Genomic DNA, 19072 nt, shown 5'->3' with positions numbered 1-19072 from the left:
TTTCGTCGCTGTTGAGCTATATATTTTCACAAACAAAATATATTAGCAAGTCTTAATAAAAATGGGGAGACTTCAAAATAATAATAGTAATAATAATAGAGTCCAAAATATGGACTGACTAGAAATAAGGCTCACTTTATGTGTGCGCGCGTATATATTCTTATATATACTATATTTATATAATATATATAAGAAATAAAGAGAGAAAAAAAAAACAACTCTACACCCGCACACGTGGACCTCAACATACACCAAGTCTGAAGGAGTTTGTCATCTACATGGCAACCGGGTATAGAGAACGTGTGTATCTAGAACCCTTTAAAACTCTCACGTTCTCCACTCAAGAGATGGTTTTCTCTCAGCATCTCCACACCCCAGAAAAGTTGCATCCCACTAACTTCAACTGCCATGTCCACTGTTCGCCTATAAAAAGGCATCGAACCAAAGCAAAGGGGGGGGGGAGACAGAAAAAGAAGAGGATAGACTTTGCAGAAATTGAGAGACGACGGCGAAGAACGGACGACAAAGAAGAACAAAGCAAGAAAGTAGGGGGAAAAGTACACAACAGTAGAAGAAAAAAAAGCAAGAAAGGAGGAAGGTGTACACAAGGCAAAGAACATCAAAGTGTGCACACGACAAAGAACATCAAAATACCCAAAGGTATCAATCTTTATCTTTAATTTGTTCTTGGTTTGTGTATTGGGTGCAGCTTTTTGCAGAATGAATTAAAGGGGAACTGGGCTTTTCCTCTTTCATCGAAGCCAGAAAGATGGATGGGCAAATTTCCCCATGGCAGCCAAAAGATAAGAAAAGAAAAAAAATCTCTTCTCATTCCCCCTCAATCTTGCCGACAACAGGTAAAGCAATCCATCCCTTTTAATAGGGGCGTTGCTTTGAAAAAAAAACCCAGTCACCATCCTCATTTCAAGTTCCCCGTGACATCTTCTCTCTCTCTCGGCCGAGCAGCGCCGAGTCGTTGACTACCAGTTTATTCTTCTCCGGCGGTTCCAAACCAGAGTATAAAGTCGTAGGCCTTTGAAGATCTGCAACTAAAAAAAAAAAACAATTGCTTGGGTGCCCAAAGAGGTTTCGAAACCGGTTCTTTCGTCGTTAACCCAGCGCGCCCAACGATGGTTTCGAGGCTCGCCAACAGCGTGAAGATGGACACACTAGCAGCAGCAATGCCGTGATCTCTGCCCAGCAAGTTCATCCACGCCAAGAAAAAAAAGGAGCAGTTTGTGCCGCTACAGTTAGTCCCATGAATTTCTTTGGGGTGGTTTAAACCACCCCGTGAAGTTCCAATCAAACCTGAAAGCTCCGTAAGAGTCCTGACGCCATGTTCTGTCTTCTCAAAGTTGAAGATGTCGAACATGGCAGCAACAAGCATGAATATGGAAAAGCAACAAGAAGCATGGACCAGCGGCGATGAAATCAGCCGAAGTCTTCCTATGTTAAAAAGGGTGCCAGAACGACGCCAACTTCAAGCATCAATGGGAATGAAGATTGCTCTCAGGTCACTAACGGAGGAAAGAACACAAAGGGCTGCTCAGGCATCTAGAAGGTTTGCAAAAGAAAAGATGGTTTGCAAAGGAAAAGTGAGTAAAATTGACAGATGCTGCAAGACAAAAGGGAAAAGAAAGAGAACGTATTGTTCAAGAGTTCCACCAAAGTCTTTTAAGCTAAGAATTCGAAAGAGAAGGAAAAATGGAGATTGTAAAGTCTGCAAAAAGAAAGCTACGACAGGGAATAAAAAAAAATAGAAGCTGTCTTCAAAGTTGCTGGGAAATTTGACACAAACACAAAGAAAAGATGAGATGGAAATGGATTGATAGAAGTTCCAAGTCAAAAGTAAAGGAAATAAGTAAGTTTTCATCAAGAAAAGTTTTGTGTAGTACTCGAGACGACGATACTATAGCACTTTGAAGTGCCGGCTTCGCAGCTTTAATAGTTCTTCTTTCTTATTCCACCTACTCCTACCTCTCAGAGAGAGATGTATCGCAGCAAAACCCAAGCAACCCAAGTCATTTAAGAGCTCTGCTTCTGAAAAAATCGAAGAAGTCTTCTGCTTGAGAAATGTGAAGAAAAAATAGGCGACTGCTTTTATTCTAATTTCAAGTATGTTTTTCTGCACAAGGAAGGAAAAGTATATACAATAAGTTTAAAAACTCTAAAGGAAGAAAAGTGTTCCAGATATCTTTATAAAGTTAAGTATGACTTGGTTTGTTCCTGATGCCACGTGAAGACCTGCTTGGACCTAGAAATCCAAGTCTACAAAAGAAAAAAAAAACGGAAGGCCTGCACCTCACGTGGAGAAGAACAGAGTTTGTTGAAATTTGGAAGCTTTAAAGTTATAAAAAAAAGTGAAGCCTGCTGTCAGATTAAAAGAAAAACTTGGTTCTTGGGCAAATAGGTTCAAAATCCCATGACAAATGGGTTTGAAAATTCAAAAGGAAATTATAAAAAAAAAGGGAAGCTACTTCTTAAAGAATTCCATCAAAAGCCTTTTTGTGCTAAGACTTTGACACCATGTGATATCCCATCTGGACTTGGAAAAATTAAAGTGTACAAGGAAAAAAAATAAGAAGCTTGATACATACAATTCCCTCAAATTAAAATGGGAAGGCTATCCACGAAACCAGAAAGAAAAAAAGAGTAGCTCTTCCATATTACTCATATAGGATTTATGAATATGGCATCTATCAAAGTTAAATTTATTTAAGAAGTCTAAGATGCACGGCACTGAGACAAAGTCAAACACCAAAGTAATAGTGGCACGAAGCCATATCAAGTATTAATTTCCAAATGGCATGAAGCCGAAGAAAAGTCTCAAATTTACGAATTACGCTGGTTTGATTTCGTTAAGGATACGTAGGCAGTCTGATATCAATTTTTAGACGCAACCATGAAATCAAGTTACGAACTACGCTGGTTTGATTCCGTTAATGATACGTAGGCAGTCTGATATCAATTTGCTGACGCAACCATGAAATCAAAGACGAATCCCTGGTTTATATAAACTAAATTCACTTCTGTTACTTTGTGAGTAATTACAAATTCTACAAAGAGTAAAAGAGAAGTCTGGAAGCACAGTTCTTAGATTTCCAATTAATGTATGATGCCCATGCAATGAAGTCAAAGAAAAGTCTCAAATGGCAAGAAGCCATGTCAAAATACAAATGGCACAAAGCCGATTCAAATGGCATAAAGCCGGTTCAAATTACAAACGGTACGAAGCCACATCAAAATTCAAATGGCATGAAGCCGCATCAAAAAGAGACGAAGCAGTATCAATCGCTCCAATGGCTTAAAGTCCTCGCCTGCATGAGCTAAAACTGCACAAGACATTATTGCTCAAATGGCTTAAAGTCCTCGCCTGCATGAGCTAAAACTGCACAAGGCATTAACGCTCCAATGGCTTAAAGTGCTCATGTAGGCTCCAATGGCTTATAGTCCTCGCCTGCATGAGCTAAAACTGCACAAGGCATTATTGCTCCAATGGCTCAAAGTCCTCGCCCGCATGAGCTAAAACTGCAAACAAGGCATCAAAACCAAACAAGTACCAAATACCAAGGAACTACGAGTGACTTGATCCCTCAACGAAGGTACGTAGGCAATCTAGGGCTTTACCTAGGTGCAGTCACAAAATCAAATAAATATCCAAATCCCCAAGTTACGATTTATTCATATTAGAATCAAAGGGTATTCCTTTCCCAAAGGAAGGGTTGTATTTAATAGGCGCGTAGCCTAGAATGGGTCGAACTCGAATTAATAAAACCCTCTTCAAGAAATGAACGAGGGTAAAATTGTGTCGAGTGAATTATTTGTTTACATATTGTGTACAATTTTTGCTCAACAGTCGCGCAAGGAGTTTTTTTTACTAGTGACACTGGCATTTCTACATGCACTCTAATATCATAGTAGATAGGGTGTTGGGTTTTCACTCATGCATCCTGAGTTCGAAACTCTCTCATTTCCTAAATTATTTTAATAGTTTTGAAACCTCCACTTCGCCTTATCAATAATAAACTTGTAAAATATATATATATATATAACCTATACTTGTATTCTAGACTAATAACACAACGCCATTTGTTTTCAATTTCTCATGTGACATTATTTAATTGGTTTATGATACTGTCGCCTTAATTAGTGTTCTTGTTTCATGCAAGTCCTATAATTTGTTCCATGATCCCATCTACTTGCTCGTTGGTCCCTACTTTGTATATGTTGCCATAGTATAGTGGCCCTACCTAATACCCCTTCCTAAAACAGGTAACTCTTGTTCTCAGCATCATGTTTACAAAATCTTTCAGCCGTTTATACGAGAAAAGCTCCAATTGAATAATCCAAAATGTAATTTTCTTTTCCCCAAATCATGCATATACCTAACCTGATTCGTAAGGTGGCAACATGATCTATAGCCACAATATTTTTGTAGCTTTTGAGTGACTAGTTTTCGATGGGAACCATAAAACACGTAGGAAAGTTGTCGTGGATTTGGAATATTCTTGAATAGACATGCATGATGTGCTTTTGAAACGCAAAGTTGACAACAACTACGTTGGTCGAGCAAATTAACAACTGTCAACACTGCTATTAGTCGTAGCTAGAATACAAAGATGCTAATGTGAATGAGATTCACTCCAAATCTTTGTGTCCGGAGTACGGATTAAGAGATCTAGACTGTTTGAGAGAGTGACAGAGATTTGGGCCATTTAAGTTTTGAATTTTTATAAAGTAGGTCAGTAGGATGGGCGAATGAGGGCTTTTGAAATTAAGTAGTCCAGATTTCTAATCCGCAAACTTTAAACACAGATATTTGCAGTGGATCTCAATCCATGCTAATATACATTATATAGGACCTCAACAATTACGATACAATCTCGTAGAGTACGATTGAGTACCAAATATGATACGCTGAGCTTTGAGTTTGCTTGTCTGCCTTGAAGCTGCAAATGCAGTGTGACCATCACATTCAAATATTTCTCATATAATAGCAACGGATGTGACGTGTAGTCGATTGGAATATGTCAGCAGCATGTGTGATTAGTCATATCTTACAACTAGCCGCTTATATGCGAAAGTCTAGTCGCTTAGTCCAAACTATACATTATTTTTCTCTAATCATGCATTCACTAAGTGCTAACTAATCAAGGTGTGTACACAATAATTTGTAGCATAATTTGACTAAAAGGTTTAGTTAATTAATTAGCATGACCATTGGATCTAGATCATATACACGCGTAAATATTTGTCTTTGAGACTTTGAGTTGGAATATTCTTGCTGACATAAGCATCTGTTTTTGAAAACTAATATTCAACAAGAGCATGCTGTGTTAGAAAACTATAGCAATCATTGTCATCTAATTCGACGGAAAATTTAAAAATATTAAATCATGAATCTTACAAAAATATATATCCATATATACATGTAATTACATATATAGGAGCGTTTAAGCGCTAATCAGTTTTTTTTTTTTTTTTTTTTTTTTAAGAAGTGGTAGTGATAATTCATTGATACGGAAAAGACAATTACAACAAAAAATACAAAATCGATGTCAACTGAGTACATCTTCTCCAGTGACCAAATCCTTAATTTGGAGAGAATAAGCACACAACAAGCAAACATGATCTCTATATAGCAACTACAATGAACAAAGAGACAAAAATTATATTCGGTATAAATTCGTCGTGGACACAAACCAGTAGAATGCAATTTTGACCCACCACAACCACAAAGCCAATTCAAACCCACGTTCTATTTCAAAACGAGAGCATAGAAATGAGTTTGAGAATGACACTACATAAAAAGATGAAAGGTTAAAATAGTAGGCAAATGGGAAGGGGAGGTGCGGGTAAGTGGTGTCGGTCAACAAAATAATCTCATGATCTAAAGTGTTCACTTTTTATTCGCTAGGCCAAGACATAGGTTCGAGTCCTGCTGCCGGTAATACCTAAGCAAGTGGTCGTTTACCGTAGTAATGGAAATGTGTTGAGCCCTTGCATGACGGCGTGAGTTAAAACTCTGTCGGTGGCTAATCTAACATCTAATTTAACAAAATCTATCGTTTGACAAAAAAAAAAATTCACTTTTTAGGTCATCAATCATGAATCGTTGTAAAAATTTTAATCAAATTGAAAGTCGTTTAGCTCTTTAATTATTATTGTAATAATGAATTTATTTATTGACAAATGTGTGTTATTTTATTTAAGACACTTATATAATTAACTGGCTTCCAACTTTATAATTTTTTTTATGATTAAGCTTTAAATCATAATCAAAAAAAAGATCCGTTTCGATGATGAAAAATATTGTAAGGTAAACCTAAATAAATGATTAGTGTTGTCTTAAGTTATTAACTGATTAGTACTTGAAATTGAGTCTATCTATATCTTGAATTTGGTACATGTGAAACGGCAAACAAACCCAATTCGGCTAAAAGGTTTCTGAGAAAATCCAAATTCGAAAAGACCTTGTAAGAACTAGAAGCTAATACATAACAAAAATTAATGGACAGGTGCAAAGTAAAATAATTAATTAGAAGCATTATTATTGGAGGTTTTCTGAGAAAGTCCAAATTCGAAAGAGCCTTGTAGAACCTAGAAAGTAAGAGACAAAGAAATAATAAAATAAGGTAATTAGCAGAATCAAATGGATAGAGTCATCAGAAGGGAGCATGGTGAGTAGTTTATTTCTGTTTGCTTCTTCTTAATTCTGCATTATTTTCAGTAAAACTACATAATTACTTATAATTGCGATGATGGAGGAGACAACACGCACATGGCGTATGGGATTCTGCAACCTAATCTTCTTAAAGCAAACAATACTATTAGGTGCGCATCAATTTCTACAAAAATATGGGTATTACCACGAGGCCGCGAAAAAATATAATATGTACGATAACAGACACCCAGTTTATAGCTAATTAAATTATTCAATTTAACTCTTAATTTAGTAATATATTTCCCTTTTCAATGTAAAAAGATATCCCAAATTTAAATTTTCGAGTATCAGATCTCTTCCCTGTCAATAAAATAATTGACTAAATGCCAGCACAACAGTTAAATTTTGGACAATCCTACGAACTTTCTCTCTCAAATTCTTGGTGAATATTGTAATACAATCAACATCGATCTAAAATTTGGAAGTCGGCATAAAAGCCATTGGGGATTGTTAGCAGTAGCAATTGCTACACAATAAAAAAAAATAACAAATTTGGCACGTAACGCCTGCTGATTTGCCCTAAGCAGCTACCATTATGCAGTGGAATTTTGACAATGCCAAGGACCAAGAGCTTTGGTTGCGCAAGACCATGCGTGCCCTAAGTCAAACGGTTGATGCCTTCCTCTGATACTTCCAAAAAGCTTAAAGCCTAACTCCTAATCATGTCACACGTGACGACGATCACGTGAGCGTCTTCCACGACAAAACTTTCTGTGACTTTTGCTCTAAGTTATCCGATTATAACCAAGCAAAGCAAGAAATTAACTGTCATAGATCAGTATGAAGACAGTTTCGTATTAGCTGAAAATCATAGGTCATCCTTACAAAAATTCAATTCAATCCGAAGTTATTTGTTTATTTAATTAGCAAAATAAAATTTCATTGTTCTTTAAAGGTTTCCTATATATATATATATACACACACACAAGAAAAATGAGGATCCCTTCCCTTAAAGGTTTCCTATATATATATATAAAATAAAGGGGCACACCAAAATAGTGAAGCTTTCAATATCTCCAAAATCTTCTTCCTAATTAAGATTCTAACATAAAATAATTTAATTAAAAAAAATCCAAATTAAACTAAATAAAAATTATAAATAAAAAATAAAGAATAAGACAAAAAAGAGCAAATTGTCACACATGCACATGAGCATGTGGCAAGAGGCTAGTTCTACCTATTCACGTACTTAATTATTTCATTACATAAGAGTTATGTTTGCCATGCTTAATTATTATCCTATATTTTTTCTTCAATCATATTTTCTTTACATGATATATTTTCATCGTACAAGTATCAAACAGTTTTAACCATTCATTTTTTTACTATACTACAAATTTTCTCAAATAAATTTTGTTCAATTTAGAGACTCTTTTTAGTCATTTGCAAGAATGAACAATACATTTAATTGTAAAGACATTACTTGTTCAATTTTGTGTCACCGCTTACATAAGCTCACGGGAGATTGACTTTTGAGTCTTTGACTATAGTTATGGACCTTTTGCCTCCAATCTGCCTATAGGTATTACGTATATCTTTTGAGAATATCCTTGTATCATTGTAAATTTCATTATTGCCATTTTCTAAAGGGATCATGTCCAATTATTATTTTTTTCTTTTACTGGTTCTGTAATATGATGGGGAAGTTAAATTCATATCTAAGTTTTTCAATTTTTTTACAGAGAATATTTATATATAAGAGCAATTTTTTATGTGCAAGAAAGGGAGATTATATTAAAAGGAACATGAGTTATAAAATATAAAATATGGTAGATACACAGCTGGTAATAAAACTTTACCCATGAAGAAGTTGAATTATTGGGCATTTAAATTATTTTTAAAAAATAATATTATAATTGGGTAATGTGCATTAAAATTCCAAGTCCAAAAGAAAAAGGGAACCAAATTTTATATAATATTGAATATGGATGATAGAGCCGTCACCTTAGAAAAATGGAAATGTCAGTGTGAATGTAGAGATATTTTTTATTATAACGGGACATGAGTGGTATATTACAAGTCATTATATGTGTGAGGAAAATTTTATTTTTTAAGTTGTCAATTTTTAACATAAGTATTTCAACACTTGTATAGTGACACGTAGTGTACCACTTGTGTTCCGAGTACACTAAAAAATATCTCGTAAATGTGATTTGTGAATAATACATAAAATAGCCAAGGGCATATATATATATATGTATATGTACTGTAATAATTGACAGATCCAGGGCTAAAGGGATAAATATGTGGCAATTAAAAAGATTTCAAATTGGGAGCCCATCAACATCTTCAGCCTCGGACGTCTCGTTTAGGTCGGCTTCACATTATTCTCACAAACAAGGTCAAGCTCTTGTCCTAGTGATTTGTTTTGCTAGTGCCATGACTTTTGTTTCCCTACATTTTATTCAAACTTTGTACGTATATGTGTGCAAACCGCGTAAAAATATACGATCATTGAGCTTGAGCATATAGTAAATGAGTTGTGGCCTCTTCCTTAATTTGCCTTTATGTCACCCTCCATCCTTATATATAGGAGAATATCCCCCCATACTTGGCACCCCCAGATTTCAAACTCTCTCTCAAAACACCTAGCTAGCTTGCTTTTGCTCTCAAAGAGGAAGACCTACCTGCAGTTCTCTCTCTCTCTCTCTCTCTCTCTAGAAATTAATTTGAGTGTGTGAGAAGTGGCTACCTAGGTTTAATAGAAATGCCTGACGAAGAGGTAGTAGTGGAAAACCCTACAGATATTGAGGGAAGCCAAGATCATCAGGAAGTTTCTGATCGTCACGATCATCATAAGGATCAACTCAAAGGGAAGAGACTTTCATGGCAAAAGTTGCGAAGATACGACTCCTTGGACCTCGAGTCACGCCATTTCACAGCTCCCCACGGCCATGCCTCCAAGGTCCATCTCCATTTTTCTTATGTTCTTTAATAGTATAATACTATTTCAATTATATTTTATTGATATTATACATATGTGGTGTATTAATTTTTTTTTTTAAAGTCATTTGATCAGCGGCATCTAATCTTCATTTCAATTGAAGAGGTTTCGAATTTAATCCTCAAGTTGTTTGGAACCAAAAAAAATGACCAACAGTTGTTGAATAGTTAAGAAAGAAGACAAAGTAGTTTTTTTTTTTTTTTTTTTTTTTTCACAACAGAATAATTTTCTAAAAGAAAAACAAAACATGATTTTATTGAGAATTAGATAGAGAACTCAATTATAGAATACAAGCTAGAGGATAAAGTGGACGAGTGCATCGAGTGTGTCGTGTGATATTGTATGCCACTAAAACTTAAGGGAAAATTTTATAGGACGACAATAATTCCATCAATGCTTTATGGCACGGAATGTTGGGAGATCAAAAATCAACACATGCAAAAAATGAGTGTAGCAGAGATGAGAATGCTTCGTTGGAGGTGTGCGCACACAAGAAAAGATAAGAGTAAGAACGAGGATGTTTGAGGTAAAGTAAGAGTGGTCGCAATTGGAAATAAGATGAGAGAAAATTGGTTAAAGTGGTTTGGACACGTGAACTAAAGACCTATAAATGCTCTGACTAGAAGATGTGACTATTAGACGGAAGTTCAGGGCAAAATTGATAGATGAAGAGACAGAAAGATTTTGAAAGAGATCTTAAGAAAAGATATGGAGTACTTAAAACTAATGGAAGACTTAGCGCAAAACTGAGCGCAGCGGCGTTATAAAATTCATAAAGCCAATCCACTTAATGGAATAGAGTTTCGTTGTTGTTGTTGTTGAACTTATTCTAAATTTATTTTCTTTTGGAACTTTTTTAGGGTGCGGACTGGTCGGTGATAATGCACTTGGCATTTCAGAGCATTGGAATAGTTTATGGGGACATTGGTACATCACCTCTCTATGTGTATGCGAGCACCTTCACCAAAGGCATCAACCATGGCGATGACATTTTGGGTGTTCTTTCTTTGATCATTTACACACTCACCTTAATCCCTTTGATTAAGTACGTTTTAATCGTCTTACGGGCCAATGATAACGGCGATGGTAAGATTCCTTACATCTCCTAGATCTGTATAATTACAGACAAAACAATATCACTTATTAAATCCTTTGTATTTAACTATATATTCTTGCACTCGATGTTCTCAACTCTTCATAGAAACTAAATAAATATAAAAAGGGTCCTTTAGCTTTCGGTGTCTCATCAGCTTGAGAGATTTTTTAGTTTTTTAGGAACAAAGAATGGTACATTAGATGTAATCATACAAGTGGAGGAATATTTAAAAAATAAAATCTCTCCACTTATATAATGATATGTGGTGTACCATCACTTGTTCCGGACAAACTGCAAAACTTCTCCATCAGCATATACTTTAGACTCATACCTTGTTAGTTTGAAAATTTTGATTGCCAAGGTTAATTTGTCAAACTTCTTAACCTTTGATGTTTCGCTGTGTCATTTTTCTGACATGTAAAAGGACCAAAAGAAAGAAAAAAAAGATATCTAGTTTGATTTTAATACGACTTTGAGGTACGAACCAGGGAGAAGCTTATGTAGTGTAGTCTAACAAAATTATTAATTTTTAACACGCATAATGATAGGTTTTTCTAAATTGCCAATTCAATCATGGTCTTTTTTATTAAAAAAAATTATAGTATTCCTTTAAATATCTAAAAGAAGACATTTACAAGGGAAAACTCGTAAGCAAGTAGAAGTTTAGTCAAATTGCATAGAGAAAACATTTTATTTTTTCACTAAAGTTTGAATCCTCTTTTATTCATGAAAACTTTATTTGATTTTTTAATCATATTTTAGTTTGAATCCTCTATTATTCAAATAATATTATTTTTTGCAGGAGGGACGTTCGCACTATACTCTTTGCTGTGTCGATATGCCAAGGTTGGTTTGACTCCGAGCCAACAAGCAGAGGATCGTGATGTTTCAAATTTTCAGCTTGACTTGCCTACCAAAAGTGTAAAGAGGGCATCAAGGCTTAAATCTTCATTGGAGAACAGCCCATTTGCCAAAGTCTTTCTACTATTCGCCACCATGCTTGGTACTTCAATGGTCATTGGTGATGGTGTCCTCACTCCTTGCATGTCAGGTTTGTCAAATCTTTAATACAAGAACAAAAAAAGTATTGATCCATATATCTCCTCATTTGACATGGTTGCATGATGAAAGGTGAATATATTTCTGATTATATGTAGGAATTTTTTAAGTATGTCTCGGTTCGAAAATTTAATGAAGTTAAATTCTTTATATATTGAATAGTTTCACTATTAATTGTATTGAGACTTTTAATATAAAACTTATTAAACAGATGATTAAGTCATAAACAATATCGATTCTAAAACCGTCTCTAAAGTTTAACAAAAATCTCTCAACTTGCATGTGCATTAGTGTAACTGACTAACTGGACAAGTACATGATTGACTATCAGATTTTAGGGGCCTTTTACAAAAGATAGTAAATGGGCGGTTGTACAAAACTCTTGCTACACAGCTAATTTATATGTATATAGTTGTATTAATAAGGGCTCTAAATAGAGTTATATTACTTGCTTTATAACTCAAATAAAAAAATCATGAAATAATAAATAAAAATAAAATTTAGAACAAAACCGACAAAACTAAACTAAAAAATAAAAGTGATTCCTCTCATGCGTATGAAGTCCATATTATCTTATTCACAAGCATAAGTTAAAATAAAAAGCAGAACCTAGAAAATTTCCCAAAAATGAAGTCTTTTTGTCAACAAACCAAATCAATACAATGTACAAGATATCATCTTTAAGAAGCCCTTGAGGATTGAAGGTCATGTGCAAAGACACTTATTGCACATGCGTAAAACTACCACGGGAAGTATTGGAAAGTTGAGTAATTTTGCAATATAAGACAAAATCAAAGTTGCGTCTCCTACTCTCACATGATTACGTGCTTAATTTCTTTTGACTTGAATATTAAATTGTTTTTGTTCCAATTTGATGGCAGTTCTGTCGGCTGTTGGAGGAATAAAAGAAGCCACATCTGCAATGACAGAAGGTATTCATACAGATATTATTTGTGTGTGGTATATAAAACAGAATGAAGATCCTCTCCGGATACTTAGATTTATCGTACAATGAGTGGTAAAAAAATATTTTAAATTTATTTATTTAAAATTGATCACAAAAACGATGAATGGACAAAATTAAAAGATCATTGAGATCCTCACAAAAATGATCCGGAAAGGATCCTCATTCTATAAAACGGATAGTGAAAAGTAATTTAAATTTAAATATTTTTGGCTAAATATTTTTAATTTAATCTGTGTGCACAGGTCGGGTTGTTTTGATATCAGTAGTCATCTTGATTGCCCTATTCATGATTCAAAGATTTGGAACTGATAAAGTAGGCTACAGTTTTGCACCAATTATTTGCATTTGGTTTACCATGATTGGTGGAATTGGCGTCTACAACTTCATCAAGTTTGATCCGACGGTGGTCAAGGCTCTAAATCCACAATACATTGTAGATTACTTCAGGAGGAACAAAAAAGACGCTTGGATTTCTCTTGGTGGCATTGTCTTAGCCATAACAGGTTTACAATTAATTTCATGCAAAATAGCATAAAATTTTAATTTCTAAATAGAAGCATATAAAGGATTTGGAAAGAGTTAAAAAATTCAATGATATTCATTCAGGATTTTAAATGAATTTATAAAACTTCTAACGTTATTCAATTAGCATTTTTAAAGAGGTTTTACAAGTTCGTACTTCATAGATTAAATCCTGGTGTAATCAAGATTTTGAATTTTTTTATAGAAGTATCATGATTTGATTTTAAAGAATTTTTAAAAGGTGTTTTCATGGGCTTAGAGGGTTTCCATAATGTATTTTAGACCTTTAAAAAATCCAGTCTCTCACCACTTTAGATTTTAAGAGAATTCACATGAAATATGTAGAAGTCCATTAAAACCCCATGAATTTATAATTCTTTTAAAATTCTATAAAATTCCTATCTACACCCCTAACTATTTATTAGTTAAGTGTTAATTTCTTTCATAAATAGATAATATATAATGTACCTTTACCATACAAATTTCATAATCTGAACCGTTTAATGTCTCAATCTTCATTTGCAGGAACTGAAGCTTTATTTGCTGACGTGGGACACTTCACAGTACGATCCATTCAAATAAGTATGTGCACAGTTACTTATCCAGCTCTCATACTGGCATACACTGGACAAGCCTCTTTTCTTCGCAAGCACCATCTTCTTGTTGCAGATACCTTCTACAAGTCAATACCAAGTAAGTATATATAAAATATTAATATAACCTTTTACGAGCTAAGTATCAAATATATATACCTCAACATTAACAACCATATATAATAAGTTAATAACTAACTTAGGTGGTTGCTTAATTTTTTAATTGTGTACTAATTGTGCTGAATGCATGCAGAGCCTTTGTATTGGCCTGTGTTTATAGTGGCTGTAATGGCATCGATCATAGCTAGTCAAGCTATGATTTCAGGGACTTTCTCTATAATCCAACAATCACAATCATTAGGATGTTTCCCTCGTGTGAAAATCGTGCACACATCAACCAAGTATGCCGGACAAGTTTATATTCCGGAAGTGAACTACCTTCTCATGTTAGCTTGTGTTGGAGTCACTTTAGGGTTTCGAAGCACTGCAAAGATTGGCAATGCATATGGTAATGTTCTCTTTACAAACTTAATTTTATCATCAAACAAATGCTTATGTTGCCAAAAATTGAGTCACCGTCTCACATTAAAAAAAATAATCGAATTAATGCATGATCCACATTCAGTTTGATAGGAAAATATTTATGTGCACATTAAACTAATAATGAATGACTTTGTCTAATTGTCATACGTATATATATGTACAGGTATAGCAGTGGTGTTTGTAATGACGCTTACATCATCCTTCCTAGTGCTAATCATGATCATGATATGGAAGACCAACATATTCCTCGTCATCTCATATGTTCTTGTTATTGGAAGTGTAGAGCTTCTATATCTAAGTTCAGTGCTCTACAAATTTGATCAGGGCGGATATCTTCCCCTCGCGTTTGCTACATTGTTGATGTTTGTAATGTTTGTGTGGAATGATGTGCATCGAAGAAAGTACTATTACGAGCTTGAACACAAAATTTCTCCCGAACGACTCAAGGAAATTGCTGTTAATGCAAACTTTTCTCGTATGCCTGGCCTCGCCATGTTCTATTCGGAACTTGTTCAAGGCATTCCGCCAATCTTCAATCATTACGCTGCTAATGTGCCTGCATTGCACTCCGTCCTTGTTTTTGTCTCAATCAAATCGTTGCCTATAAGCAAGGTTCCATTGGAAGAGCGCTTTCTTTTTCGGCAAGTAGAGCCTAAGGATCTGAATGTGTTCCGATGCGTTGCTAGATATGGGTACACCGATGTTCGCAATGAGAACGAACCCTTCGAAGGATTGTTGGTGGAGAAGTTGAAAGAGTTCATAAAGGATAATTTTTGGATATCTCAAACAAATATTATGCACAGTAGCGTTAATGGGGATACCAAGTTGGAGATCGAGGAAGAATTCGAAGACAGTACTTTGGCTAACGGTGGAGAGAAAGGAAAGGAGGATTTGAAGCAGCAAGTTGATGATCATGATAAGCAACAAGATTTGTTGGACAGAGAGATTGAGGCAATAGACAAAGCATGGAGGCGGGGAGTTGTTCATTTGATTGGGGAAAATGAAGTGACGGCTGCCAAAGGAGCTGGCATAGCGAAAAGAATTGTGATCGATTACGCTTACAATTTCTTGAAGAGAAATTTGAGGCAGAGTGACAAAGTGTTTGATATTCCTCACAAGCGGCTGTTGAAAGTGGGCATGACTTATGAACTTTAGAGCAAAAGAAAGTGGATACAAATTTTAGTACATGCTTGAGACAAGCTATTTAAGGTGATTAATTACTAGCTAGCTAGCTAGCTACATCAAATAAATAAATAAATCAAGAATTCTGGAATTAGGTTTGAGTTCTTACAAATTAAAAATGTTATCAGGTGACCGAGAGCTCTTCCGGCCACGAGGTAGAGTGCAATTGTAATATATACATACGCTTATATGCAATGCTCCATTGCTAATGTATTATGACACGTTTGTTTCGTAAAGTAGCAATTGGTTGTTCATGCTATGAATTTTGTCTACAAGTTTTTCTTCCTTCTTTTTATGGTCTACCCTCTTACATGTTCTCTTTCTAGTGCAATATATTACTGATTGTACTAGAATCCCGATGATTGTTCAAATAATATTATTAATCCATGTGTTATATTATTGATTGAGAACATGTATATTTATACTTTATATTATTTATATACACCTAAAGACATGGATGGACTTAGTAATGGAGGATTTAAAAAGAAAATATAACGTGGTGGCTCATGAATTGGGAAAATATGGACTTAGCAATGGAGGATTTAATAGATGGAGGAGGAACCACTTTGATTATTTCTATTCTTTGAAATTGATTTGGAGAATGATAATTGATTCACTACAACAGTTTGGGTATTTTACGACTTGAAATATGCGGCGTATAGTACTGGCATGCCTTAAATGATATTATTCACGACATTCGTAAAGTTCATGTCGTAATACTTGCACATAATCTAGCATTCACGGTATCACTTCTGTGCAAGTTGTTAATTAAAAATATTTACGGCTTAAGCGTTGTGTGTCGTACTTGACAATTTACACGACACACTTTCCTTCTCTTTTGAGGCATTGCTTTATGTCGTAAAGTGAATTTTCTATATATTTGGGTCCATACCTTCACTACAAGAAAACAGAGATTAGGTGACAAAATTGATTGTGACGCTTAAAAATTTGTCACATACTATGATAATCCGTGAGGAATTATTCATTTGTGTCACACATATCTACTCTGATAGATATCTAACTTAAAAACAAGCTAGTGGCGAGTAGACTCATCACGTATTCTTGAAACACAGGACAAACAACATTTACGTCACATAAACTTTTTAGATATTTTACAAAGATTGCATAGTGGGAAATTATAGCGCTAGAATGAAATATCAAACAAGTGAAATTCTAAACCATTCCACTTCACTTTCCCCTTTCTTTCTCTCTGCCTTTCAGATTATTCATTTCTTTCACACCACTGTGACCCAACAAGAAGGCCATCTCATCTCTAGCGTACATGTCATATCCAGATTTATTTACCCAGACAACAAATCTCTATCTCCATCACTCTGTCGCGGTTCATGGCCTTATCTCCACGTTGCTTGCAGCCAACCACTGAAAATTCAAGAACCTAGGAGATCCATTCTGCCAAACAAGCACATTACTCCTTGCATTAGCACAAAAACACCAAAAATAAGATATCTATATATCTGAATGCATACTACCTCTTTGTTAGAGCTCACTTCATCCGCCAAGCTGCAGGCATACGCATTAGAACATGCATCCGAAAGAATTAAACAAACATCACTATGTTGCTCAATAGAGCCTATGCCAGTTCAAGCCTAGTAGCCATTTTTGAAAAAACACGCACCTTTCAGCACTTCTAGACGTGACAAAATAGGTAATTCCTCATGTTTAGGAATAGAATTATGATTAATACACCCTCTCTTCCTGCAACTGACGTAGGAATAAAGAAACTGCTTGATGATGCGAACAGTTTAGAAACATTAAGAGTCGTTTATAGGGTCTTTCCTAATCAATGAAGATTTATTGTTGCTTGTCTTTTCATTTTCTTGAAACAAGTATTTATAATCTGTTCGTTTTCTTTGTAATAGAAAACTTTTGAATTAGTACAAAATTCAGAAACGAGAGTTTCTCTCACAACTTATGGAATTCCAGAGTTCTTTCAAGGAAGACCTTTCGTGATCCTTTTCTTACAACTTCTGCTGTGTCAGTTGGCATCGAGCCCGGTTTTCCGATTCAATGGCTGAAGACGAAGCAATAACCAACCCTAATATCACAAGTTTCACATACGTGAGTTGATAACTTGTGGCTATGGAGTGTCGCATCAATCATACAATGCAAAATTCTCTCGCTGAAATTAGAGAGATGATTGCAGGCCTGGCCGTAGGTCGCGCTCAACATGTTGTTTATGCTCGCGAACTGGTTGTAGCACCTTAGCAACTCAGAGTTTTCCCCAACGGTGATTCAAATTCTGAAGATGACGTTATCCCTGCCATCCCTGAAAATCCACGAGAAGAAAAAAAAAATCGAAATTTCGACTTTCAATGGAAACTTATCGATTGAAGAGTTTTTAGATTGGCTTGTGGAGTGCGAGAAGTTCTTTGAATATGCGGAGATAGCTGAAGCGAGACAAGTTAAAGTTGTGGCATGAAGGCTAAAGGGAAGCGCTGCCGTTTGGTTAGATGAGTAGCAAGAGTCCAGGGTGTGGCAAGGAAAGAATCGTGTCCAAACTTAAAGTAAAATGCAGAGCATGCTTTGGGCACGTTCCCTTCCCTAGAATTACAAGCAAGTGTTGTTTGAAAAATACCACGACTGTGTGCAAGGAAGTCGAATTGTGCAGGAGTATTCGCATGAGTTTTTCAACCTTGCTGCAAGAAATCGTCTTACTGAGTCCCTTGCACAACAAACTGTACGGTATTTGTTGGGATTAAAACCTTCCATTTGGGACAAAATTGGGTTACAACGTGTTAACTCCCTCTCAAACAGAAGAGTTGGCTATTAGCGCATAATTGCTAAAGAAAAATCGCAGCAACCAGAGCTATGATTTTAGAAAGCAGTGGGGAGAGTCATTTTAATCTTTAAGCAATTTCCCAAGAAATAAAGAAATGGTGCAGTAGCAACAGGTTTCCAAGGGTCCAGAAAAAAGGGTTGAAAATAAAGTTGATCATCCAGGAGTGAAAAATAGTCCTCATAACACCACTCGTTTTCAAAACAACTAATTCCGCAAGCAGGCTAATCCGTATACCATGCCTCGCGGAAACATGTGTTACAAATGTGGCAGCCATGGGTACCCCACAAGCACCTGCTGGGTTGGCAAGATAGTGAATTTAGTAAAATGAGGTGAATATGAAGAAGTAGAGGACGAATGTGACGAGGATGTGTCTGAGGAAGAAGGAGATGAGTTAGCGTTAGTTTTACAGCGAGTGATTTATTCCAAACCCAGCGATGACAATCAACATCATCAAATCTTTCGCTCTAAGTGCATTCGGGACAAAGTTTGTCAGTTGGTAACAGACGGAGGTAGTTGTGAAAACTTCGTTGCTAGAAAGGTCGTGGAGCACTTTCACCTTCAAACTGAGAAAAATTTGAACCCATACTTGGTAGGGTGGATTAAGAAGGGCTCGACGGAAAAGGTGATTGAAACTTGTAAGGT

At 35.4% G+C, this 19072-nt stretch overlaps 2 protein-coding genes and 1 long non-coding RNA gene across 14 annotated transcripts in view; 2 read left to right on the top strand and 1 right to left on the bottom strand.

Moving 5' to 3' along the window:
• Positions 1-19072, top strand: part of LOC126590113 (wee1-like protein kinase) — a 68802-nt gene that overhangs the window by 8101 nt on the left and 41629 nt on the right. The gene's annotated exons all lie outside the window — the stretch shown is intronic.
• Positions 9258-19072, top strand: part of LOC126590109 (potassium transporter 5-like) — a 69349-nt gene continuing 59534 nt past the window's right edge. For 2 of the 10 annotated variants that reach the window (XM_050255633.1, XM_050255628.1), the window contains exons 1-2: positions 9260-9629; positions 10529-10754. In XM_050255633.1, the coding sequence (XP_050111590.1) occupies positions 9432-9629; positions 10529-10754 (424 nt within the window). In that variant the 5' untranslated portion in view covers positions 9260-9431. Of the gene's footprint in view, positions 9630-10528; positions 10755-11566; positions 11816-12704; positions 12756-13032; positions 13294-13837; positions 14006-14158; positions 14414-14611; positions 15890-19072 lie in introns of those variants that run through there. The other 8 variants (XR_007612062.1, XM_050255624.1, XM_050255627.1 and 5 more) reach the window with 8 other exon arrangements.
• LOC126590116 (uncharacterized) overlaps positions 16679-19072 on the bottom strand; it is a 37039-nt gene continuing 34645 nt past the window's right edge. For both annotated transcript variants that reach the window (XR_007612068.1, XR_007612067.1), the window contains exon 4: positions 16679-16948. This is a non-coding gene — a long non-coding RNA (uncharacterized LOC126590116). The remainder of the gene's footprint in view (positions 16949-19072) is intronic.

The sequence above is a fragment of the Malus sylvestris genome, chromosome 11, assembly GCF_916048215.2.
Source record: "Malus sylvestris chromosome 11, drMalSylv7.2, whole genome shotgun sequence".
NCBI lineage: Eukaryota > Viridiplantae > Streptophyta > Magnoliopsida > Rosales > Rosaceae > Malus > Malus sylvestris.
The sequence above is the reverse complement of the archived record's forward strand: the minus strand, read 5'-3'. Positions and strand labels throughout refer to the sequence as shown.